Below are 27,161 nucleotides of genomic sequence, written 5' to 3' on the forward strand. Positions count from 1 at the left end.
ATACTCGAAACAGTGCTGACCATACAGCACAAACTTCAAGATATTAACTATAATTTTTGTTGTTGTATTTTCATTTCTATTCGAACTTCACTAACTTGTAAATAGTTTTTTTTCGTCGAAAGATGCGTCACTTTCGGTAAAAAAAATTATTATGTAGGTATTCAACTACCTACCAGTTTGAATTTAGGAAAAATTATAGAACTATTGAATAAGTGAATCATTCACTAAATGAAATAATACATGCATTTGAGTTCAGAGAATATTGTTTCAGGGTATTATTCAATGTTAAACAAGACATAATGGGTTCATATATAAGATACGCTGTCTATTACCTGCAAAAGTCCACTCAGTTTTACAATCATATCTACACAACAGATGTTTTAAAGTCAAATCTAAATCATTTACTTCTACTAATTTCCCATTAGAAGCCAGCGTACCACAAGGAAGTGTTCTTGGCCATATCTTGTATGTACTTTATACATCTGATATCCGAATAAGCCACAGATTTCAGATGCTTACAACAACGGTTATCTTATACACTAGATGGATTTAGTGTGGGTGTGTCGTAGTGCCTGTGGTTAACATCTAAACTTACGTTATCTATTATGCTTGCACTCGATGTGAAGTTGCATTTTTTTCAACAGACTGCTGTGAGCGAAACAACAGATGGGGTTTAGAGAACTTGCTTCTTAAAAAGCGGGGTGCATTATCCAACATATACTGGCGGAATTTTTTTTTCAATACAAAGTTTATTGACACTTTATCTTGAAACATGTGTTTAGAGCAACATGATCTTATGCTCACTCCGTAGGTAACCACTAAAAATAAAACTACTAAAACTAAAATCAAGGGGAAACCATTTAAACCCACAAAAGGATTTAAACCTACTGAAACGAACTCTTCAGAACAAGTTTTTAAATATCTTAGACATTGATCTGTACAAAATTTCTGGTTGATATTACATTCCAGTAATTATGGGTTAATATACAAAAATGTAATAATTAGATTTTCAATTTTTTTTAAGTGTTATGTGTAAAGAGACTTTAAAGTGCTAAGAGCACAAGATCTCGCATAAACTCCAAAAATTTTTAAAATTTTTTATATTGAAGATATTGGAAAGAAACTTAAAAATATGTTGAATACATATTTATAGCGAAATAAGGGCAAAAGTTCAGTCTAATCGAGTCTATAACTTCTTAAAATAAATGCGAAATAAATTATGGCATATAATCGTATATTATTTCGCGCTAAATCATATTCTCCAGACACTTATCACCTTTAAGTTGTAACAAAAAAAGTATAATATTATGAAGTACCTTGAATGCATATAAACACACAGTAAAAGTTACTAGTGAAATTTTCACATTTCCACATATATTTTCACAGTTTTTGTGTTTGTTTCAGCATCATTTGCCAGGCGATGCCGGTAGAATTTATCGGAAAATGAAAACTTTCTCCTTGAAACTCAATACGTTATGGCATTTTCTTATGTTTTTCTCACTAAAAAAAATATCGTTGAAGAAAAACTATCGCATTTTTTGATAATAGGTTGGCATTACTTTCGCTCATACCCATAAACTTCCTCCGCACTTTTTCTGAATCGGTTAAATATTTCTTCGTTTTCTTGGTACGTTTTCCAAGATATAAAGTGTGAATTTTTCGATCTTTCTACCACCTACACCGCAAAAAATTAAATTTTTATTTTGATTTTTCCACTGCTACAATAACAAATTCGGAAAATTGCTATTGTATGGTAGCGGCGACATCTTGTTCAAGGAATTTCATTTTCCGTCGATTTTCTTTTATTTTCTTTACAATTTTTTTTGTATTTTTTTTTTGTATTTTTTTGGCATTTTATTTGTAACTGTAAATTTAACGATACCACAAATTGTTGTGGGTCGCGTTCGCCCCTGGTTACCTACCCTTTGATATCCGTTTCATTCGAATTTTTTCCTCGAATATGTTGCCAAAGATTTTTATTACTGTTTTTCCTACTTTGCACACTTTTGTTTCATGGCAATCTGTAAAGTTGACAATGTGCAAACTGGAAATAATGTATTTATTAAAAACGGATGCCACAGAACGCCACATTTCTATTACACTTATTGTTATTTTAATATTTCTTGTAGTGTTTTTGTGTCCGACCGATATTAAAAAAGATATTAAAAAAGAAGTCGAAATATTGTGCTCATATATCGAAATTCGTACAAATTCGATCCATTGAAAATGGATGCCAAATACCACAAGGTTTCTGTAAATTACTACATATGAGCTAACTCATTTGAACGAAGGGCAGTGTTTCGACACCATTGGAAATTATCACAAGTAGTTTGATGTGAACATATTTTCAAACCTTAAACTATGACATGTGAACTCAGATTATTAGTAAACTTTATAAGTCTATAGATGTTTGCAAGCAGATATAGGTCGTTTTGAACGACCTTATCATCGAACGATGACAACTATTTCTGAACAGGTAAAAAGTTTTAGTTCAGAGTAATTGGATTTTTTGAGTTACCAAATCTTACAACTTTCTGTAGAACAGATTATTTCGTAAAAGCAACTCAAACATCTTCTTTTAGCCTTGGCAATCGGCTTTTCAATCATTCGTTATAAAAATGTTGAGTACGTTACTGAGACTGATATTTTTGTGATTATAAGGAACAAAACACAACAATAACATCAGTTCAAAATGAATATAACTGAGTAAGAATCAAGTAAGTAAGTGAGTAAGTAACCAAACCAAAAACTGAATTCATGTTTGTCGTAGCCTATGCCAAAATGCTGTCATTCAATGCATTCTGTTCTATTGGATTCACACGAGAGTTCTGTTTGTAATTTGAAGTGTCAAAAAAGTTCATTTTGCATTCAAAACAACAACAGTTGACATCTAAAACTACAAAAAACTCTTGTGTGAATGCAGTATAAAATATTTGAGTACTATCAAAGAATACTGATAGTCTGTGGCACAAGCCCGCACCCAAGTGCTAAGAAATGTGATAAATTTTATAAAATATTTTGTCAAATAATTTAAATAATTCGACTCACCTCGTGGTTAATCTTTAGTGTGTGCTATCCAATGTTTTTTTATACATTGGATAGCATATACAGAAATAGTAGATTTATATATCAGGTCCTCGAAAACGAACCAAACCGAAAACAGATATTTTGGAGTAAAAAACGGAATCGAAGCGATATATTATTTTTGTTTTAAACCCGAACCGAAAAAATTCAAGACTTCGAACCGGAATCAAACTGAAAACCGAAACCTAAAAGAACCGATGTTTCTGTCTAAGCGAAAACCAGAACCGAACCGATATTTTGAACTGGAAGGATAACCAGAACAGAAAAAATTCAGGGCTATGAACCGGAACCGAACCGACATATATTTTTTGTTTTAAGCGGGAACGTAAAAAACTCAGGTTCGAAGCCCTTATATATATAAATTGAAGAGAGTATATTAGTTATTCCTTTACAAATGGAAAGCTGGTGCGCCTGTACCGCGTACGAGCTTTTTAGCTGACGGTTAACTAAAATGTAAATAACTACTAACGACTTTCCTATAAAACCTATTTAAGCATGCGTTAAAAAACACGCTAGCAAATTTGAGTCCATGTCAAGGTTTCATATGTGTTAAAATCCGTTAAGGACAAATAGCAAAGCATCAGATTATAGCGATATCAGATTATAGTCGACAAAGGTTGTTAGTAACAGTACCATTGCTTTGCATGGATGTATAATTCGCGAAGTTTGCTAGTTTAATTCAACATTGGGGTCAAATAGGATATCCTTAAAAACTGATTACTCAAAAGAATTTTGCGGAGTTTTCAAGAGATCCGAACAGAAACAGAGTTGTTCTAGGATTTCCCTAATGCGATTCCTTACATTTCTTGCAAGCATCATTACTAGTGAAGACTATATATAAGCTATCGTTATATTGATTTTACGAGAAACTAATATTAAGTAATAAACATGTACTTATTTTTATATAAAAAAATGTTTTATTATTTTAATATTATTTTGAATAAATATATTATTAATTGTAATTTAACGTCAAATTTCATAAAGAGGTTTTTTGAACAGTAGGGAACTACAACAACAAAAATTATTTTGAATAAATATATTATAAAAATATTTTTGTTAATTTAAGTATAAAATAACTAATGTAAGTTTATTTTAAAATAATTTATTGATATATATACATACATTTTATATACATAAGTTGTAATTTAACAATAGTTATGCTGGAAGTGACTATTATATTTAATAGAAACTAGCATATTTGGTAGAGAGGTTTCGAAATATAGTGAACTACAACAACGAAAATTTCTTTTTATATTATTTTAATTAATTTTATATATAATATACTCATATATATTTTCATATATAAACAATAATTATGCTAAAGGTTGGATAGATATTCCTTTTAATTATTGGGATAAATAAAAAGGTTCAGCACTTAATATTGTTCTAAAAAGAAACATTTTATTTTCTTCCTTAAATGATTCGTTGAATTTTACTTTAAAAAAAAAAAAACAAAAAAAGTTTAATCCTTTAAAGGACTTGCATTTATGTAGATACATAGATCTGAAAAAATCCACTTGATTCTTTCTGCTGACGTCACACTAAAAAAAGAAAATAAAGAAAAAAGGTTTGCGATTGTTATCATTATTTCGGTAAATTAACTCTTTTAGGCGATTATGTGTTGCCAAAAGGACTTCCGAAAAGAAAGAACTAAAGACATAAAAACGTAATGTTGTTCTCACAAAAAATCCAAACTACAAAAATAAAACAACAAATGAAGAAGTAACAACAATTATAACAAAAACAACAATTAAAAGGAGAAAACTGCTGATTTTAGGAGTAACACTCTATAAATCTGTGTTGTCCACTCTTTCTGGAATAATACCATAGAACAAAAGACGGAAAAAGGATACAACCAGCAACATTTTTTGGCTTAATAAAATGACACAGATCAGATGCTTCGTATGGAGGAAGGGAACTTCGTTTCGTGCCATGAATTTCGCAGACACAAAAAAGGACACGGACACGAAAAATGGTTCAAATGGTTCAAATGGTTCAAATATAAATTTGAAGATACAAAATGACTGCATAAAAAAGCTCAAAAGGAAACATACTAAGAGTATATGTCAAAATTTTTTTTCTCTTCTATTGCGTTTGGTAAAGTGATTTTTTATAATTCCCTAAAGCACAATAATTTGCTTAATTTGAAAAAGTTTATTGTATTGAGAAAAATAACAAAAAAAAAAAAATAATGAAATAAAAGTCCTTTAAGTGTGTCATGAACTTCGAATGTTTAAATTATGCACAATAATCATAAACTCGAAACAAGAAAAGCGGAAAATAAATTTCAAATACTTGTCTGGACGATTTTCCTGTTTTTATAATTTCAACTCATTTTATAAAGAAAACTGATTTTTTTTATTCATGAGTCATTACTGCCTTTGAATATATTTAATTTATTCTGCATTTTGCATTTGAGTCAAATGCAGAGAAACTCAGTGACTTTCGATGCCTTCTACTAACCAGAAAGACGAAGCATAGAATCCGTGTTTGCTCTTCAGTAAATAAACTTAACGTAAATAAACTTAACGTTTCTTTAAAATATGAGTTCTTTAGGTAAATTTACTATCCAAGGGAATACCTAAGTATTTTGTCTGTACTAGGATAATTCTATTTAATAAGACAGACGGACAACTATTTAGATTAATTCATGAGTCTTTCATCTGCAGGGCAATATTATCAACATACACGTAGTATTACCAATGCTTCGCTTAAATTACTTTTAAAGAGTAGAACAAATGTGCCTTCTGCTCAAACAGTATCCGGATTTTGTTGTTTGTTAACTACTTCTTAAGTAATACATTGTGACCGAAAAGTTTCCGGAAATTTTAAATAAAACGCAAAATTCTTTATCTTCATCAATATTTATTTTATCTCCTTCAAAATATGCTCCATTAGAAGCGATACACAAATGCCAACGTTTCTTCCAATCATCAAAACATTTTTTATAGGCGCTTTCCGGTATGGCTTTGAGTTCCCTCTGCGAATTCTTTTTTACGTCTTCTATGGATTCAAAACGCGTTCCTCTGAGTGGTAATTTGAGTTTGGGAAACAGGAAAAAGTCACACGGTGCAAGATCAGGTGAATACGGGGGCTGTTCGATGGTATTTATTGAATGTTTGGCCTTAAAATCGTTGATAATGTTGGCTCGGTGCGAGGGAGCATTATCGTCATGAAAAATCCATGAATTATCCTTCCACAATTGAGGCCGTTTACGGCGGATATTTTCACGCAAACGTCTTAAAACAGTCAAATAATAGGCTTTATTGACTGTTTGTCCTTCAGGGACGAATTCATGATGCACCACACCACGAATATCGAAGAAAACAATCAGCATTGCCTTGATTTTCGAGCGACTTTGGCGTGGTTTTTTCGGTTTCGGCTCGTCTTTTCCTCTCCATTCCGATGATTGTTGGCTTGTTTGCATGTCGTACTCGTAGACCCATGTCTCGTCACCCGTTATGATGCGTTCCATGAAAGTTGGATCGGAATTGGCACGATCAAGCATGTCTAACGAGACCTGTCCACGATGGTGTTTTTGGAACAAATTGAGGTGAATCGGAAAAAGCCGAGCGTTGACACGTCGCATACACAAATTGTCCACCAAAATCAAACGAGCCATCTCACGACCGATGCCTAGCTCTCGTGCTATCTCTCTAACACTCACATGAGGATTTTTGAACACGATTTCCTTTGCCTTTTCAATGTTTTCGTCGGTGGTAGAGGTCGAAGGTCGTCCAGAACGCGGCATGTCTTCGACGGTCGTACGACAGTCCTGAAAGGCTTTGTACCACTCATAAACTTGAGTTTTCGATAAAACTGATTCCCCATAAGCCTTTTGTAGCATTCGCAACGATTCTGCACACGAAAATTCGTTCGAAACACAAAATTTGATGCAAACTCTTTGATCAATATTTTTTTCCATTGTTTTTTTCCCCACGCACTTGAGGTGAACCGGTTCAACGCTGCCGTAACAAACGTCTGAAATCGCGTCTTTTTGCATAAAAGTAAGGACAGTGCTGCCAAACTACATAAACTTAAAATATCGAAAAATATACAGCGCGCGAATTTTAAATGAGAATTTCCGAAAACTTTTCGGTCACAATGTAGACCTTTTTCAAAAAATTTTTTTTGCTATGTTGATACACTCTTTCTTGACATATGGTACAAATTTGAGCGCCATCTGTCAATTAGTTTGTTTGCAGCAGTTATTAATGTTAGATTACCACAAGTGGATTTAGTGATTTTTACTATGGAAAATTCTTGTAGTACGCGATTTTTTGACCAAACACGGCACCACTGTCATCGCTCAGGCACCATATTCGCCAGATCTGGATCTGTACGACTTTTTCCTGTTCCCGAAACTAAAATTGCCCCTTCGTGGAAAGCATTTTGAGTCGATTGAATCGGTAAAAGACCTTCACGGACCCAATGGAAGATTGGGTTAAGCGTTGGCATATGTGTATCGCTTCAGAAGGAGCATATTTTGAAGGAGATAAAATAAATTTGGAATAAAATTTAAATTTGCGCGTCTTATTTACAAAATCCGAGTACTTTTTGAGCAGAAGGTATTGTCAGCAAATATGCCCATCACACCTGTTTCAGTGAGTAGAGGGTCTGCTTACAAATCTTTCATTGGAAAATACATAATTTTGTATAAAATTTTTTTTATATATATACACATTGACATAATTACACATACACATTGAGATTATTGAGATATTTCGATTTCTTAATTAGATGTCGGTTCTTAAATGCCACGAATTATAGAGTTTAAGAGTGCAGGAAATTGGTACTAATTATAGAAGTTATAATATTCTAGTTCTAATGAATTGTGACACAATAGAAAAAGGTTGATGTACAGAAATTTTTTTTGCATTTAATAACCATCGCAAAAGCTCTTGACGGAATCTGGCATTCTGGTCTGATTTATAAGCTCTTTTGTAGCAGCAATACTGTAAACTGTTGGAATCGTATATTGGTGAAAGGTAAGAGGGCGGTTTGATAAGTCAGTGACTTTTTGAATTTCCCGCGCAGTTACTCCAAATGCAACAGTACTGCCGTCAGCTGTAATCTACCAGTGGGCAACTTTCTAATTTAGAGTAAGCTACTTCGTTCAGTTGGTGTTTGATAGCCGTTCAAAGCATGTCTGCCCTCGTGAATTTTTATGAAAATAGAAAAGTGAATTTCGTGTGCTGATTAAGCATTCGTGGTCAAAATCCACGAATTGGGATACGAAGTGCTACCCCATGCAGCATATTCTCCAGATTTAGACCCTTGCGATTATTTTCTGTTTCCAAACCTAAAAAAATGGCTGGACGGTAAGAGATTTAAATCATTACCGAAACAAACGCGTATTTTGAAACGCATTGTTGTACCTGCTGTATGCATATAACTTACTAGTGTCTGAACTTTTACAGATGACAAGGCAATAATGGTTACAGGTTCAAATACTCTGCAGAAAGTTGAATAATGGACTATTAAATGAAAACTGGCAGTTGACTTTATTAACAAAAGACAAACTCAAATTCCATTGTTTGTAAACAGCTTAAAAATTCCAGTTACTAATTAAATATATGCCAAATTGAGATGAAATGTACACATCAAGAAAAAACTAACTAAGCTGAATATTAAATACAAAAAACTAACATGGCTTATTGGAATAAGATCCAAAGTAACTTAGCATAATAAACTCATTATATACAAACAAGTCTTCAAGCCTATATTGCTTTACGGCGTTCAAATTTGAGGGGGTGCAAAAAATCATATAATCGATTTGATACTAAGATTCCTCAGAGATGCAGTTAAGATAGCAAGAATGCTGTCAATATACATTATGATAGGCTTAGTCAACTCTTAAACAGCACTATTCCCGCGTTTCTTTGGGATGTAACACACATGCTTAAGTCGCTTCAAACCAAAGGTTGAGGTGTCTAGATAGCTCAGATCGACCTGCTCACTTCAGTTAAGTAATATTAATTGGAATATAAATTTAAAAATCTCTTGTTAGTCAATGTGACTAGTTGTTGTTAATTTAAGCGCTGCGCTTGTTTAAATAATAAAAAAAATTTAATTAACCATATATCTAGAAATTGTAATTCGTCATAGGGTGGTGATTACCACTGGGTAGTCCCGTACATGCCAATCATATATTGTTATTGCCATAAGTAGTACTTATTATTCATGCATAGAATAGACTGTATATAATAAAATTAAATTTAAAAAAAAAAAAATAAAAATTAACCATATAGTATTAGTATAACATATTTTTTTGAATTATATTTTATAAGTTATCATCAAAGAGTTCTCAACTATAAATTGGCCAATTAGTGTCATAGTGATATTTTGTTGAAATTATGTACATAAATTGCAATCACAGAGTGCATTGCAACAAACAAGCCGCTTAACAACTTAATTCTAAAATCCACAACCCCCACAGGCAAGGACTACATGTGTTCCTTCAACTTTCAACTTTCGACCAAAACACACACAAAAGGTCGAGCAAATATATTATCATATTTTAACAGTTAAATCGCCATAGCAACACAATTATCCTAGGTAACGGACTGACTAAAGGACATGCCAAAACAAACTTAGTTTGGCAGAAAATAACATATAAACTATTATAAAAAGCAAAACGGTTGGAAAAGGACACTTTGATTGCCTAAGAGTACTATTAAGCAAAGCAAAAAACTAAAAGTTAATGAAAAATCTAAAAGATACAAAATATAAAACACAAAATACAAAATTGCAAAGATACAAAAGTGCAAATAGAAAATGACCAATAAAATAAAATTCATTATTAACACATCAGGTATGTGCAAATTGTGGATAAAAATTGAGTTTGTGTAGTTAACGAAATATTTTGCTATTCCGTCCTGGCAACTCGCAAACTATTCTGTTTATTTGTTGTTTCGTACAATTTTATTTTTATTATATCGAGAAAAAATTTTCCAGTTGAATATTTTGGGGCGAATGTGTCTAGCTTTGAACAGGACGAACACATAGCGGCCATACTAGAGTTTCTGGAAAATGACGAACTTACCGTTATTGCAGCTGTGCATAATAAATCCGAGGGAAAAATTCAATTTCACCATCGCATACCAAATGATGAAGTGTGTCTGCTGTTTTATAAAATACCGCAAATTGGAAGCAGTGCTAATGTCAGCAATGGAGGACAACCTGCAGTAGCAAGGAGTAGAGCCGATGAAAGAGCTGGCAAAGCATTAGATAATCAACCGATTGGCATTTTAACGTTAGAAGGTGGTTTGGTTAAGTCTATCTACAATTCGGTTTCCCGCGTATTCTCACCGAAGTCAGCAATAAGAGTAAGTTCAGCTCTAGCCAATCTAGCTAAACATAGTTTCGCATTAATTATTTTATACTCGCTGATGTGATAACATGCACATTTCATGGACTTAAGAAGATGTTATGTCAGTGTACCACTTTGACCATTTTTCTTTCTTTGCTTTTTATTTATATTTTTTTTTCTTTTTTCTTGTTATTTATTTTTTTGTTTTTGTATTCAACTATGTTTACTTTATAAACAAATCCTGTGTTCTTTATTCATTTACAGAAAACTGAGTACAGTAGCGAGTTAAGTGGTCTACTAGAGAATTTACATGCTTCACTTGGCTCAACGTTGGGATTACCGCAGAGTGGTAGGTAGTTGGAATGCATAAAAAAATGAACATCATGCAAATGAATTAAATTGGTTAAAATACGTTGTGGCCACAGCAAACTTTTTCCACTCATAAATACTTCATAAGCTTAGATTGTATTACAGATGCACATCGTAATATACCAATTTTTTCAAATAAATTTTAACTTGCATTTTGCAAAATAGGTAACGAAATATTTTACGTCTTCAAATTTTTTATTACACACAAAATAAATTTACAGTTGAACTTCCATAACTCGAACTTCCATAAGTCGAGTTTTCTATAACTCGAGTTTTATTTAACTCGAGTTTTCTATAATTCGAAATTTCTATAACTCATGTTAACTATAACTCGAGTATTCTATAACTCGAAATTTCTATAACTTGAGTTTTCCATAACTCGAACTAAATAGAGAGTAAAAGGGTTTAGAGAGCAAATTACATACAACAACAAAAAAAATTTTTAACTCGAAGTCTCTATTCGTCGAACCTTTTCTTTGTAGAATGATACTTCGACTGTATTCACTTTTTTCAGTTATTTTTAAGCTGCAAATAGATTTTACTCTTTACAGATATACCCACTATAGATCCCACATTATTATAAATTAATACAATAGTATAAAAACTTTGTTAAGCTATATTCAACACAGAAAAAAAAAACCAATCAATATGAACCTACCATAGGTACATAGGTCATTCTTTTACAAACCGAACCCATTTTGACCTCAGCACTTTTAATTTAGACTAAATTTTCGGTGAGCTCATTTAATAAAAAGTTTTAAAATTTTCCATAAACAGGGGATATCAATCTATGAAATTTTGAGAATTTCCATTTTAGACAAATTTTTAAATGGCTACATTTCAAGCTCTATAAATAATATAGATTTAAAAGTTAGAAAGGTTTGAATAGAAATGAAAAGACAACAACAAAAATTTTACTTAATTTATTGACTTATTTTAGTAATTAATATAGATATTAATTATTACGATAGATATTAATTATACTAAAATATTGTAATATAAATAATTTTGTATAAAAATTAAAATATAATTAAATACTTAACACAAATTTATATGTGTAATTTTTATTTAAGAAAACATTATTAAATTTAACGTATCGAATATTGGTCGTAATAACAATTCATATTAAACAATTTAAACAATTAAAATTGATATAGTCAAGTATTTATATTAACCATTATTTTAAAAATAATACCATCGCATTTTTCAAATCTAAATTCAAATCAGAAAAAAAAAATAAAAATTTTTTATATACAATACAAAAATAATTTTTTTTACCATATTAATGGTTAATAATAGTATAGAAATGCAAACAATCTTAAAATGCTTAAAACCTTAAAGTTCTCTCATTTAAGTAGCCTCAGACATGGCCTTTTGAAAAATAAAATAAAATGAAAATTCTCAAAACCCCTTGCGCCAGTATCTCTTAGGAAAAAATTTGAAAATTTTTTCTCCAAATATGGGGCCTTTTATTTTATTAAGCGAACTCATAAGAAAAAATTCTGCCAAATCCTAGTATTTATAACAATACTTATAATTATTTTTTTTTTTAATAGGTGTTTTATCAATCGACGATGAGATCAGATATTGGAAACAAAAACTTAATCAGAAGTCTAATTCTCGTATTGATAGAGAAATGTCTCAGATATTTATTGGTCTACTCGAAAGAATTGAAAATCAAATGAGGTAACATTAAAAATATAATATATATAAATTATTATAATATATATGGGTAAATATAATAAAACAAAATGTTTTGTAGTTCTATAGATAACAGTAACAATAGTACAGGACTTGAAGAATTTCTTGATAATGCACATGACAATTTAGACGAACTTTGGCGTTTGCCATATCAGTATCCACAAAATCGTATGGCAGATGTTTTGGACATAATTGGTAAGTAATATAAGTAATAATAAATATATACTATTTTATATAATTTTTTTAAGGTATTCGACTACTTGAGATTTGTATTGAACAACTTCCCGTGGATGAAATTTGGAATTTCAATTCGAACTATATCAACAACTCTATGAGTAAATGCATTGATACTGTTGATGCTTGGATACAATTGTGCGATTCTTTGACACGTCTTTTCTGGCCAAATTATGTACAACATCCTTGGATTGGAGAACCGCATGTACCCAAACAAGGTGAACTTTTCAAGGAACGTTTGTCTGAAATACGAAATATCAAAAATCTCTACAAACAAATTGCTACTCTCTTGGATAGTAATGAAATACAACTGATGTTTAACGCAAATTCACCGTTTAAACGTAATTTGACATATTTTTGTTTTGATTAAAGTATATATACCAATTATAAATTCTTTATTATAGTTATAAATATATTTGATACAACCTCGCTTGGTCAAACCAAATGGAATAAAGCATTACAACACTTCGAACATATTCTCCAACCTATTGATGAGCGCATAGCAAACGCTATTAAAGCCCAGTTATACAATCATTTAAGTAATCCCAGGCAAATTATTTTCATATTTTCCAAATATGAAACGCTTATACAAAGACCGACAGTATTGGAGTTACTAACAATAGAGCGTGAACAGTTTTTGCAATCTTTGCAAATTTTATTACAAGATTTGCGTAAAGCAATGAGTGACACCAATATGGAACCAGATACTGGACATTTATCCGTCATATGTAATGAATGTCGCTGGCTGAAAATTGTACAATATCAAGTGAGTTATACATTATTTATATAATATAATTAATAATAGAAGGGTTCGAACAGTAATGAAGAAACAACAACAAAAAGTTAAACAATTTATTGAAGTTTGGCTGACCATGCAACACTGTTTCGAGTATGGTCAAGTACTCATCATCAGTGGTCTTAGGAAATATTTGAATTTTTTTTCGTTAATTAGTTTAAAGTCCGTATATAATTTGTTGGACTGCAAGTCCAAGCTTAGTGCTCGTGCCTGTCAAATTAGAAGCTATGACTAGTCGTGTTTTTCCACAAGTATCTAAAGCTACACAAACCTTCTATGCTCAAATTCCAAGTATAATAATTATTTATAATTGAAAATATGTGTTTTATAGATAAACGAAATTGAAAAAGTCAGCCATTTGATAAGTGGGCGTGAAGGTTATGAGCAGATAATTAAGGCTGTGCAGGAAATCAAAGAAGAAACGGAATCATTGCTGCGTACAAATTTCGAGATATGGAGTGGTCAGTGTATTACAGCTGTTAAAAGTGGTGATTTAAAGTAAGTACTTGAGATACATTCTCCATACTTCAACTTGACAATATACTAAACAAATAGATTACGTGACGATCAACCAGTGGTAAAGTTTGAAAAAGAAGGTCGCCAACTAATGCGTGTTACATTCAACCCAAAATTAGTCACATTCATACAAGACGTGCGGGAATTTGAAAATCTTGGCTATAATGTACCATCAGAATTACGTTCCACAGCTACTCATGCCGGAAAATTTATTTGTTATGCTCGACGTCTACAGCAGATTGCGACGTTTCATAATACGATCGGTGATCGCATGATTCCCTGTCAACGTCCGATAATGTTAAAGAATGCAATGGATCTGTCGAAGCTAGTACAAAGTGAAACAGTTGCATGGAATGATGAAGAGTCTGTACTGCGCTATGTTGACATGTTACAAACAGCTGTTTCGAAGCTCTCTTCCGATAATTCGCTTTTAGTAGGTTACCATGAACAAGCTAAACGAACTGTGAGTTTATAATAGTTATTAATATAGTAAAGATTTTATTATTTTTACTAACATATTTCACTTTGACTTAGGTTATTAAGCTTATGAATACCGATCTTCTAACACAAAATCAAATTTGGAAAGATGAGATGAGGCATTTGCGTGAATTAGTTGCATCATTAGAGCGTCAAGGTTATACCAATTTGGATGCATTTAAGCTACATTGGGATTATCAATTGTATAAAGTATTAGAATTTCAATATATATTAGGTCTAGCAGATATGAATAATAAGTTACCCGACATACATGTTGATATTCTTTTTCGGTAAGTAAACGAGCATTCTCTTATATACACTAATATTTCATATTCTTTCTTTCTAAATACTTCGAATCGTAAAAGTCCACCCTCAGAATAATTTATTAAGACATTAAAAATGCACTGGAGAATGGAGACCTACAGCATATTTAGACATAAATAGTGCTATTAGTTCCATTAGTATCTCTATATGAAAATCCGTTAAGTTATTATATTCATATTTATACTGCTATATATCAATAACTAACAGACCTATTCTGTGCACTTTATAAACTTGTCAAACATTAACACTTGTCAAAATTGACTGCTGTAAAGGTTTTGGTATTTTGTGACATAAATAAAAAACTCTTTTCCTTGTTAGTTGTCAAAACTACAAATGCTGTTGACAACTATGAAAATGTGCTCTTTTTAAGCATTTTTTATTATTTGCATGCTTGACAAATATTCTTAACTAAAATATACGCTCTTTACAAGCATATTTTTTACTGTCATTTGAATGCATGAAAAATGCTTTGGACAACTTAAAATATATGCTCTTTACAAGCATTTTTTACGAACAGTTACGAACAATTACGAACAGTTTTTTAGAAGCACTAGGTACTTGAGCTTTGAAATTTGTCAAGATGTGTCCAGAATACCAAAAAGCTTTCTGCTATATAAAAATCAAAAATTTTATTAAAAAATTTGAGAAATCTGTCAAGTGCACCGAATAGGTCCGTAAATGTAATATAATTCTATCAAATAATATGATGGCACTACCTAACGTATCTTATATTCACAGCTTACTCTCAAGAACTAACTTTTTCTGCTCTTGCTTCCGGTTACCTTTTTGGTGTTATAATTTATTATTATAAATTATAAGTGAATTATATCCATTAATTATTTTTATTCTTGAAAGAAACCTATATCCCAAGAATACTTAACAATATAGAATAATATTTTGGATTATTTTTTTAACAGACAGCGTCAGCTGTGCTTCCGACCACCAGAGGAAGAAATTCGAGAAAAATATTTTACACAATTGCGTCGGTTTATTGAGAGACCATGTAGCTTTCGTGGACTATCAGAAAAAAGTAGTGATTTATATAAATCCATGGTGGAATTAAATAGCCATCGCTTCGGTCCACTCTACGAAAGGGCACAGGAATTATTTCAAAAGTTGGAGCAGTTTAAAAACATTTGGTTACCATGGGTAGCTCTAGGTTGTGTTGATGTGGAAGAACTATGTAGCATACATCTGAATACATCTGAAGACTACGATCGCAATTTTCGAGCTTCCAAGGCACTTAGTCAAAATATTGCAAAATTACAAAAGTAAATAAAAAATTAACTTTAAATTAATTGATTTTAATACTAATACGTACTAGCAATGAGGAAACTATTGACTGTATTGTTATTAACATTTCACCATTGAGATCCGACATGGAAGTCATAAGTCGACGCTATACGGAAGCTCTTTCGAATTCACTACGTACATCGATTTTAAATGACATTGCCGTGGTGCAAGAGTTTCTGCAGAACTCTTTACAATTTCTACAAAATGTTCCGATGGATGAGGCTTCGATTTCAGATTCGGGAATGAAATATGAAAAAATGATGACAGAATTACCACAGGTTCTTAGCAGAATTAATAATAACATTTTTTACATAACAAATGCTTCAATTGATAATTTTTCTAGATTTCTGAAACCTTAACTTCAGTTAGACGTAAAGATACTTGTCTAGCAGGTTGGTGCAAAGAGCGTGTTTCGTCACTAGCCGGTATTTTACTACAGTATGAGAAGCTACAGCCATTAATAGAAAATCATGCAGTTATACTACAACGTCAAGTTGATATAATCAAAAATCAAGCCCAAAATCATATGCAAAATCTGCAAAATGAAGCTGAAAAGTCATTTTTACGTTGGGAGTCTACGCTATTAGAATTGGAAGCTAACGAAGATGCTACATTGGAGGTGTTTAAAGAGCGTTTGGAGAATTGGCAACAAATTCAAGCGAAAAAGACTCAAATTCTGGAGGAATGTGCTAAATTTAATATGGAGTTTCCGGCGGATATTTTAAGATATTTCAGTGATATTGATGAAAAAATGCAATCACAATCTAAAAAATGGGAACTCTATGATAGTTACTTAAGTGAGCTTAACGCCATTACTCAAGAAGAATGGGCTATTTTTCGTCGACGTCCATACGTGTTAAATGAATTTATAAGCAAATGGGAGGGCTCTGTTCACTCTTCAATAGACATGCCCTCCAAACGTATAAGACAACATGTGGATCGTCTGAGAGAAGTAATGCCAATACTGCAGCAATTGCAATCAGATGCACTCAATGAACGTCATTGGGCTCGCATATTTATGTTGTTAAAGGAAACTGAACCGAAACCAATGCATAATATGCTTTTAAGTGACATTTTAAGAAATTACAATTCCTTACAACAAGCAGCCACAGAAATTTCTAATATTTTAAAGCAGGCATCCTCTGAACAAATCGTACGTCAAGCGCTTACTGAACTGGATCAATGGTCAATTACTGCTACACTGAAACTCATTAATCATAAAGACTCTGCGGGTAATAGTCTGTCATTGATTAAAGATTTTCAAGATGTTCTCAACAAAATTGGTGACAATCAATCTTTGCTGCAGTCGGCAAAAAATTCAGCTGCTTTTGATGCCTTCTCCGATCAAGCCACTCTGTGGGAAAGTCGTCTAAGCACCTTGGACGTTTTGTTGACAAGCCTGAATCAGTCACAACGACGTTGGGTTTACTTGGAACCGGTTTTTGGTGATGGTACACTCAAAAATGAGGAAGCCTTATTTAAGCGCATTGATAAGGACTTCAGATTTGTGATGCGTGAAATCAATTCCGATTCGAGAGTGGTTTCTCTACTTAAAATTAATAACATTACGGCAACTGTGAATTTCTTGGAAACACAACTCACAAAATGTCAAAATAATTTACTTTTCTATATACAAGTGAGTATCTCATTATAAATCGTCTACAATCGATAAACAATATAAATAGATTCAATTCAATATATAGGCAATGCACCAAAAAATGTGTCTAGTATTTATCTGAGTAGTTGGTTTTAGTGTATTGAGACTTATATGTCAGGTTACAAATTTCGTATTTAGTACAAATAGTCCTAAAAATTTCACGATTTTTGTTGTAATAATTGCATAAAATTTTTTTTATAAATTAAATAAATTTTATAATAAAATAATACAACAATATTTTTATTTCTATAGTAGTAGTATTACCTATTAGATCCAAATATTTCTCTCTTTCATCTAAAAAAATTTCATGAATATCTATTGGATAAATAATACACAATTCTATACCAAAATGTTTTCTATATAACTGTTAAAAAACTTATATTTTAATTAATATTTTTTTTATAACGTCGGCTTATTTCATGTTTCAAATCAAATTTTTGTTGTGAAATGTTTATAAATATTATATTATATTGAATTAAAATTTGTTTTGAAATTGAATTAAAAAAAATATTCATATATAATTATATTCTCTCTTTTTGTTTTTTATTCTTTTTATTTTGTTTAGGAAAAACGTAATTCATTTCCACGATTTTACTTTCTTGGAGACGATGATTTATTAGAAATTTTGGGCCAAGCTTCAAAAGATGCCACAATTATACAAAAACATATTAATAAATTATTTCCCGGTTGTCATTGTTTGGGCATTACACAGAATGGCAACGGCACACATATTATACAATCTGTCCAGAGTGCTGAGGGAGATATAGTAACTCTAGAGCAATCTGTTGAAATGACTGGATCGATTGAGGTGAATACTTTTAAATTTTTTGTACATTTTTCAAGCAATTAAAAGAAAATTAAAAAAATTAGAAATTAGACAAGAAAAAAATTTAAATATATTATGAATATACATATACATACGGACCTATTCTGTGCACTTGACAGATTTGTCAAATTCTTTCATAAAATTTTTGATTTTTATATAGCAGAAAGCTTTTTGGTATTCTGCACACATCTTGACAAATTTCAAATCTCAAGTACCTAGTGCTTCTAGAAAACTGTAAAAAATGCTTGCAAAGAGCACATATTTTAAGTTGCCAAAAGCATTTTTCATGCATTCAAATAACAATAAAAAATATGCTTGTAAAGAGCGTATATTTTAGTTAAGAATATTTGTCAAGCATGCAAATAATAAAAAATGCTTAAAAAGAGCATATTTTCATAGTTGTAGTATTGATAACTAACAAGGAAAAGGGCTTTTTATTTATGTCACAGAATACCAAAACCTTTACAGCAGTCAATTTTGACAGATGTCAATGTTTGACAAGTTTATAAAATGCACAGAATAGGTCCGTTAATATACATAACTGTATTGGCATATGTCATATCTCAAGATATTATTATAACAAGAGAATACAAATCTTTAAAAAGAAAAGGATTGAAAACTTTACAGTCCATTGATTCATTTAGTCAGAAATTTGCTTCAGGATTGACTTTCAGATAATATCCAAAGCCAAAATAAAAATTTATTTTATTATATAGTAATGAATATTTAATAATGAATATTAGATGTAGTCCTTCAAGTTATTAAAGGGCCGTTTAAGATCCACCCTCTTCTGCCTATATGTATAAGTCCACTAACATAGTTAGCCATAAGTTTATAAATATGTTTACGAAATACTTTCTTCAAAACATTGTTTGAATAGATATTATTATGTATAAATGTAATTCTTCGATTTATTTAGGGAATGTTTCAGCTGCATAAGATCCCCACCATCCCCTTCTATCTATATATATAAGTCCACTAGTTAAACATAACTTTATAAAAATGTTTAAGAAATACTTTCTTCAAAACAATGTTTGATATATTTTGATATATAAGTATGAGAATAAGTATATAAGAATATAAAATAACTAAAATCAGTTTATATTTTGATAAAATCAAGAATGTGGACATACCTAACTATAGTAATACTAATTTGGCTCAATGGTGTAATTGAAATCAAGAAATAGCGTGATGTCTTTTATTTTACTTATAAGCAAACATTAAAGTAATCAATAAATTCTTTACTCGATATTTATAAGTAAAAATAATATATCTTCAACAGACGTTTTCAATATCATAACTGATCATATCTAATCTTAGATCAGTTCATATTTTGGTAAGGGGCTAATTAATTTATACTAGTACTTTGTGCTATTTCTTACTTTATTGATAGTATACTTCACAATTCACTCTCATCTAAACTACACGCTAAAGATCTTTATATATTGAAAATGCATTGTAGAAGTTGTTTGTGTACCCAAACATTAAAGTCTGCATATTATTGACCTGAATAACAGATATTACTTACAAAAAAAAGTGTATCAATATAAGGTGTGCTATTATTTCAATACTGCCCAACATATTTCTCCTTTTCCAGGTTTGGCTCAACAATCTGGTTATTGCCATACATAACACCCTTAGGAACGATATTGTGGAGTGCGCAACTATGACGAGTGAATATTTTAACGAAAGCGTACTACAAAAATATCCAATACAGGTGCTGTCGACAACGAGAGCCATAAACTTCACAAAGCAAACAGAAAAATCCATTCCAGCCATGTCGCTGCAAAAACTGCACCAGAGCCTAAACGCTGAAATAACGTCATATGCAAAGCTGAAAAATCAAACAGACAACGCATTATTGCAGATGAAACTGCGTGCGTTACTCTTCGATTTGGTTCACTATGCCACAATTATTGAGGAGCTTATTCAGCACAATGTTGTGCACGTCGGCGATTGGCATTGGCTAAGTCAGCTGAAGTTCTATTTGGCGGGCAAAGATAGACGGGTAGTAACAATACGCGTTGTCTATGCGGAATTTGAGTATTCGTATGAATTTCTTGGTAATCCTAATAAGTTGGTTAGCACGAGTCTTACGCAAAAATGTTATCTGATATTAACGCAAGCCATGCACATGGGTTTGGGTGGAAATCCTTTCGGACCAGCTGGTACTGGTAAAACGGAATGCGTGAAGGCTCTGGGTGCCATACTGGGTAGATTGGTTTTAGTTTTCAATTGTGATGAGGTAAGTTTGTTACTCTACACTACTACGATATACCTACGCTATATATAGAAATATATGAACATAGATATAACTTAGTAAGCCGCTTATGTGCATTGTGTATCTGTGGCATGAATCCATTGTTATATTCTGTGTGTCGTATGTTGATTTTGAAATGAAAATCTTGACTAAAACATTCTAAGCTTAAATTTTCTCCTAAAGCAATGCGAAATTTTTTAAGCTCTAAACCAATTTACAGAATGTGGATACCGAATCGATGGTCTTGATTCTAACCGGGTTGGCTCGTTGCGGCGCTTGGGGCTGTTTTGATGAGTTCAACCGTCTGAAGGAGGCAACACTCTCAGCTATTTCAATGCTGATTCAACCGATACAGACTGCATTAAAGGATAAAGCTGAAGTAGTGCAAATTGCTGAGAAAAATGTAAGTGCATAGATGCATATGAAGTAAGCCGCATCATGCTTTCTAATGCATGAACAGAGAATGTCTTTGTACTGATATGTTGTTACTTATTTGCACTTCGGTATTCTGCTTAAAACAGAAATGAAACATATTTGTGAATGCATTTTCAATGAAGGTACGAAGTATGCTTTACGTGCCAAATGTATTTAACATATATAAGTTATTTGTTTGGAATGCTTATAAATCCTTATATTGATATTGATGCATTTATATACGATATATGCACAATGTACACATGTAAATTAAATCAGTTTAGATTTTAGTTCGTAATTCAAATTTACTATAAACTTAACATTAATTCTAAATACACTATAATTTAGATCTGGGTAAATTTTGCATTTCCAATTTGATTCACTGCAGTTCAATGCAATTGAACTATTTTTTCTTTTTTTTTTTGCAATGGACTTCATTAGATATTCGCTTTCTTACTGTGGATTGTTAAACAATTGCAATAATATTGTCTCATTATTACCATAACTGAAGTCATAACAGTGGCGTAACTACAGGGAAGCGACTGGAAGCAACGCTTTCGGGCCCACAAATTTAGGGGGCCCCATTATAAATTTATGTATTTTTTTTTTTTTTTTGTGGTATAGTTGTGCTTCAATCCTCAATTTCTATCGGTGCTATATTTAAATCTGCATCTACTCCATATTGCAAAATAGTCCATTAACTATTAACATATACCAAATTACATTGGAATATCTTTATTAAAAACGGAGAAACCCCATATCCGGTTGTTAAGTTTATATGGCAGCTATAAGAAATAGTAGTTTAATTTCAATCAAATTATATGGTGATCAGGGGCCGCTCCCAAAAAGAATGTGTGTAAAGTTTCATTCGAAGAGTTCAAAAGCTGAGAGAGTAGTTTGAACTAAAAAGGTATATATATACTTTACTGATATATACTTTATGGTATTTACGACGTTTCCCTTAATACGTTATGAAAATCTGGACAAACTTTATATACCCTTTTTACACTTCTTCGTGTAAAGGGTATAAAAAGATGTTAGTAGGGGCCCCTTAATTAGTAGTTGCTTATAGGCCTAAAAAATGTAGTTACGCCACTGAGCCATAAGTAAAGTTACTTTAGGGACTTAACAAAACTACTCCATCTTTACATGAGATCCAATAATTAAGACAAGTTTTTGTCGTAGCATTTTTCTCATAATTAAGAATTTTTCTTTTATGAAAAGTCATAGGTGATATTAAATACATCATTTCAAATAAACAGATTAACGATATTTTAATTATATCCATGAATACAAAAATTATAACTGAATTGGTACACTTCTGGTAATATTTCGAATGAAACTCTCTAAGTGCAGAATTCCCTTTAGTTAGTTAGTTCTCTATTTGATTATTTATATTTATTTATACATAAATTACATATTTATTATAAGCTAAGAACTCACAGCAATGACTCTTGTAGTTGTCTGTCCTCTGTTTCAACAAAAGTTAACAGGTTGTGGATTCCAATCCAACTAAGAGCTGGTCTAAAGAGCGCTTTAAATAAATCTTTAAGAACTGCTAGATGACTCTGTCTCAGAAATAGTTCTTCAAGTACTCTTTTAATTAAAAAAAATCTAATATAAAATCGTTACACAAATAAACGTTAAACTTTAATTAGTATTACTAGGTGAAAATACGTCCACACCTAGCTTACTGTCGGCCAGATAAACCTAACCTAACATAACAAGACCAAAATCAACTCCAAGATCGTTTAATAACTATGTTCACACCAACGCTCCGTTCTTCAAAACCCAAGAATCACATATATATTATTTTAAACTAAAATAAAAACAGTGATATTTTTTGCTATTATTTTTATTATTAAGAATGTCCTGGCTCAGTCTTGTGTTATTGGTGCTGAATCTAATTGTTAGATTTGTAAAAACTTCATTGCGCACCCTTGATAATCTATTCAGAATTATTTGTTCGGCATTGTCAATATGGCAGATCCTTCAGTAATTTCTACCGGCAGGACGTGATTTAATTGCGTATGCAACTATTGAATATCTGTCAATCAATGGCCTGTACGGATGTAAGCCAATTGATAGGAATTATTATTAAAATTAGAAGAAAGTCTGTTGGTTGGTTTGTAACCAGAGTGGTTTAAGCATATGGCAGGTTTGTTCTAAACTCCGGGAGCAATCAATCTTTTACCAGAGTTTTTACATAACTAATACTATCATTTGTTCATAGACTTTTTATTTTATATTTTTTTCAAGACAATACATTTTATATAAGATCTAAACAGACGTTTATAACCGAAATAAGGTATTTGAATATGTTTAGTACTTACAGAGAAATACTAAAACTAAAATGTGTGGACAATATGTTAGAATGAACGATGTGAATAAGGACAGGATATTAGAAAGATGGATAAATACGAACTACCCCGCTTATAACTACAAAATTTAAGTTGATCTATGTTATTAGGCAGTTGACTAGATGAATGATAGATTTTGTAGTAGTGCTGCAAATAAAATATAAGTTAAGCTTATGAATGTTATATAATTGTAGAGGATATGTACATTGAGATATATATAGGTATATTTTCAGAATCTTCCAGAAAATACTTCATTGCGAAGGGCTGTCATTTCTCATTCTTATCTAATATATTAAAGATATAAAGGCAAGAATGTAGCAATGGAAAGAATTAGTATACATACGAAAAGAGATTAAAGCTTCTTTTTCTTTACTTTTGACCGATCATCAAGAGATGTTTTCTAATATACTCAAGTTTGACTATCAAAAATCATTCAACTCAACTTTTCAAACTTTTTAAAGTAAAAAGCATATTCAACATCATTAAACTTCCAACAATATTAGGATTAATTATTATTGAAAGAAATAATTAGTAGTCTTTTTAGTATAATTTGACAAGCAAAAAACTCAAAGTCAAAATTAATTAATTCATTAATTAATACTGTCAAAATTAATTCTTAACAATCCTTTATGTGACGATAATATTTTACCCTGTTTGGGTGCTTTTTTTACACAGCAATAAAAAAGGAATCAAATTTAAATTGAATTTTTAATCTTCATTAATCTATTTATTTAATTATATTTAATTATACTTTTTGGCATTTTAAAGAAGTTTCATTTTTTTGGCTTAATATGGCAATTTTTACTTCCACTCATTCATCTGGTTACTCCTGCAGATAAAACTCAACCACCATTGCGGTATTTTCGTAACTCTTAATCCGGCTGGAATTGAATATGGCGGCCGTCAAAAGTTGCCGGGCAGTATACAAGCACTATTTCGGCCGATTGTCATGCAACAGCCTGAACCCAGCGAAATATCCCGTGTTATGCTTTTTGTGGAAGGTTTTCAACAGGCGACCGAAATTGCTGAACGCATCGTTGAACTTTTTGATCTTTGCGCCAAAATGCTTTCCGTACAGCGTCACTACGACTGGGGACTGCGTGAATTGAAAACTGTTTTGTTGGCTTGTGGCGAAGGTTACCGTTACCGTAAGCGTTTGATTAAAAAAAACAATAAAGCAACTAAAGGCGTTACAGTTCACAGCGATAATACGGATGACGATGACGATGACGATGATGACGTTGCTACTGCAGGTGTTGATATTGGTGCCGACGGTGGTGGTAGTGGTGGCGGTGGCGGTAATGGCTTTGGTTATGGTATTGGTGTGGGCAATGAAAGTGTTAACTTAACAGCTTTAACAAATAGTGCCACTGCAGCATCCACAACAATGACAGCAACCGCCAAAAAGGAAATGTTAGTTGTTGTCCAATGCATACGCACGGCAACAATGTCGAAATTGGCATTGCATGATGTGGCACGCTTTGATATGTTGTTACAAAATGTTTTTCCGGAAATTGAAATTGGAGCCAAGCATAAGTCCACACTGCAGCACAGTCTTAGTGATGCGTTTGTGTCACTTGGCCTTTGTGCTAATGATATGCAAATCGAGAAAGCAATACAATTGCACGAACAGCTTGCCAAGCGTATGGGTGTTGTAGTTGTTGGTCCGCCTGGCTGTGGTAAATCCACAATAATTGCATTGTTGCGTCAAGCAATGACCAATGTAACTATGACATCGTCGCAATCATCGTCATCAACACCATCTAACAGTTCACAAATAAGTATTCACACCATTAGTCCAAAATCTATGAATCGCATACAACTATTAGGTTGCCTGGACGCTGATACGCGGCAATGGACCGATGGTGTGTTGACCAACACAGCTGTACTTGTCAATGCTGAACCAAAGTATAAACACTCATGGATTGTATGTGATGGCAGCATTGATCCGGAATGGATTGAGGCACTTAACTCAGTGTTAGACGATAACAAGTAAGTTCAATAAAATTTGTGCTATTTATTTCTACTTACATATATCATTGCATTTTGCCAATCAAAGATAAATTCCGAAATGATGTCGCATATGAAAGGAAGCTAAAAGCTGAAAGGATTAAGCTTTTGTAAATGAATAACAAGTCCAAATCAAATACAAAATGCAAACCTTATTGACTGTTAAGAATAATTTATTCGAAACGTTTTGCAATCCCAATGTTTCTTCAAAATAATTTCCAATTATTGTTGTTTAAATCGTAGAAAACTCTAATATTCATTTTAAGAGCTAATCTTTACTCAATCTCACAAATATCCTTTATCGAAAATATAAATTTACATAAATTTTACGCTACAAAATACTACTTTTTCAAAGAGTTTGAGCATCAAACTACTCTAATAGTTGAAGTATACTCAACCTCAAACATTTGAATCGATCACTGTTCGAGGTACTTGCACCCCAAGTACCTCGACTTTTACAGTTTATTTTATTACCGAATATAAACTATAAATTCTCGAATCTTTAAACCCTAGCCACCCTTTTGAAATATAGCTCCAACTAAGAGTACCAATGTGATAACGCTTATAAAACATCTTTGTATAAATTATTCTATATTGTCACAGAAACAACAATTTTTAGTGCATTTTTATAGCATTTTTGTATTATTATATTACATCTGTTTGGTTGGTAGCAATAATAGCATCACATAATTAGCAATTATTTGCTATTTTAATAACACAATCCCACCAAGAACCTCTAACTGCTTTCTCACTAATAAGCAGCCTAAGAAAAAGAACTTCCCTAAAAATCTGTTCTCTCTGTTTGCCAAAACGGGGCAGTTAGAGGTTTTCGTAACTTCTACATTAGGTGTTGAATGCAAGGCAGTTTCTCTACGTGGAAACCTATACAACTGTGACCTTAAAGAACTGGAATTATCCTAGCATTACGGACCCAGCTCCTGTTAATGAGTTTTCTGAATTTGATCTTATTGTATATAGGCCACAACGACCGAGATATTTTATATATTATGAATGACTTCCACCTATTTTTAAATAGATTCAGAAAGTGAAAAAAGGCATCTCTCTTAACGATATCTAGGAAACATACACTGGTGACCCTAAGCAGTTGTCAATAGAAACGCCAAGACGAGCTAAACTGTTTGCTTTTTATTCCCTTCAACCGTCCTATGATTTGAACCCTTTATGACTGTCATGTCCTTACGTTAACTTAGTCCGGCAATTTCTATGGGTTTTAATTTAACTAACCAACTTTAATTTAACCGGTCTTTGTGGGTACTTAAGGTTAGAACCACTGCTATATACACGCTCTTAACATGTATAAATTTATAATATATTATACAATATATATCAATAATATATGTGCATAGCTTTTCGCATTAAATTAAAAACGTGTGGAATATCTGAAATAGTTTTTATTTTTACTTAAATTCGTATTAAATAATTGCATCATATAATTATTAATTATATTAAAAAGTATATAATCGATTTATTTATAATAGTTTTTACGAATTAAATTGCTTATCAGTTA

The 27,161-nt window shown here is 31.8% G+C and overlaps 1 protein-coding gene across 1 annotated transcript in view; it reads left to right on the forward strand.

Annotated features, from left to right (window-relative positions):
- Positions 1-9,861: 9,861 nt before the first annotated feature.
- Positions 9,862-27,161, forward strand: part of LOC119687926 (cytoplasmic dynein 2 heavy chain 1) — a 35,627-nt gene continuing 18,327 nt past the window's right edge. Inside the window, 19 exon segments of the mRNA XM_038102479.1 lie at positions 9,862-9,898; positions 10,042-10,239; positions 10,300-10,412; positions 10,661-10,745; positions 12,322-12,451; positions 12,528-12,661; positions 12,715-13,041; positions 13,105-13,466; positions 13,828-13,994; positions 14,052-14,475; positions 14,547-14,779; positions 15,731-16,084; positions 16,138-16,384; positions 16,450-17,742; positions 18,329-18,571; positions 20,187-20,834; positions 21,070-21,252; positions 24,459-24,818; positions 25,032-25,615. Coding sequence (XP_037958407.1) covers positions 9,862-9,898; positions 10,042-10,239; positions 10,300-10,412; positions 10,661-10,745; positions 12,322-12,451; positions 12,528-12,661; positions 12,715-13,041; positions 13,105-13,466; positions 13,828-13,994; positions 14,052-14,475; positions 14,547-14,779; positions 15,731-16,084; positions 16,138-16,384; positions 16,450-17,742; positions 18,329-18,571; positions 20,187-20,834; positions 21,070-21,252; positions 24,459-24,818; positions 25,032-25,615 — 6,122 coding nt within the window.

The sequence above is a fragment of the Teleopsis dalmanni genome, chromosome X (genome assembly GCF_002237135.1).
Source record: "Teleopsis dalmanni isolate 2A chromosome X, ASM223713v2, whole genome shotgun sequence".
Taxonomy (NCBI): domain Eukaryota; kingdom Metazoa; phylum Arthropoda; class Insecta; order Diptera; family Diopsidae; genus Teleopsis; species Teleopsis dalmanni.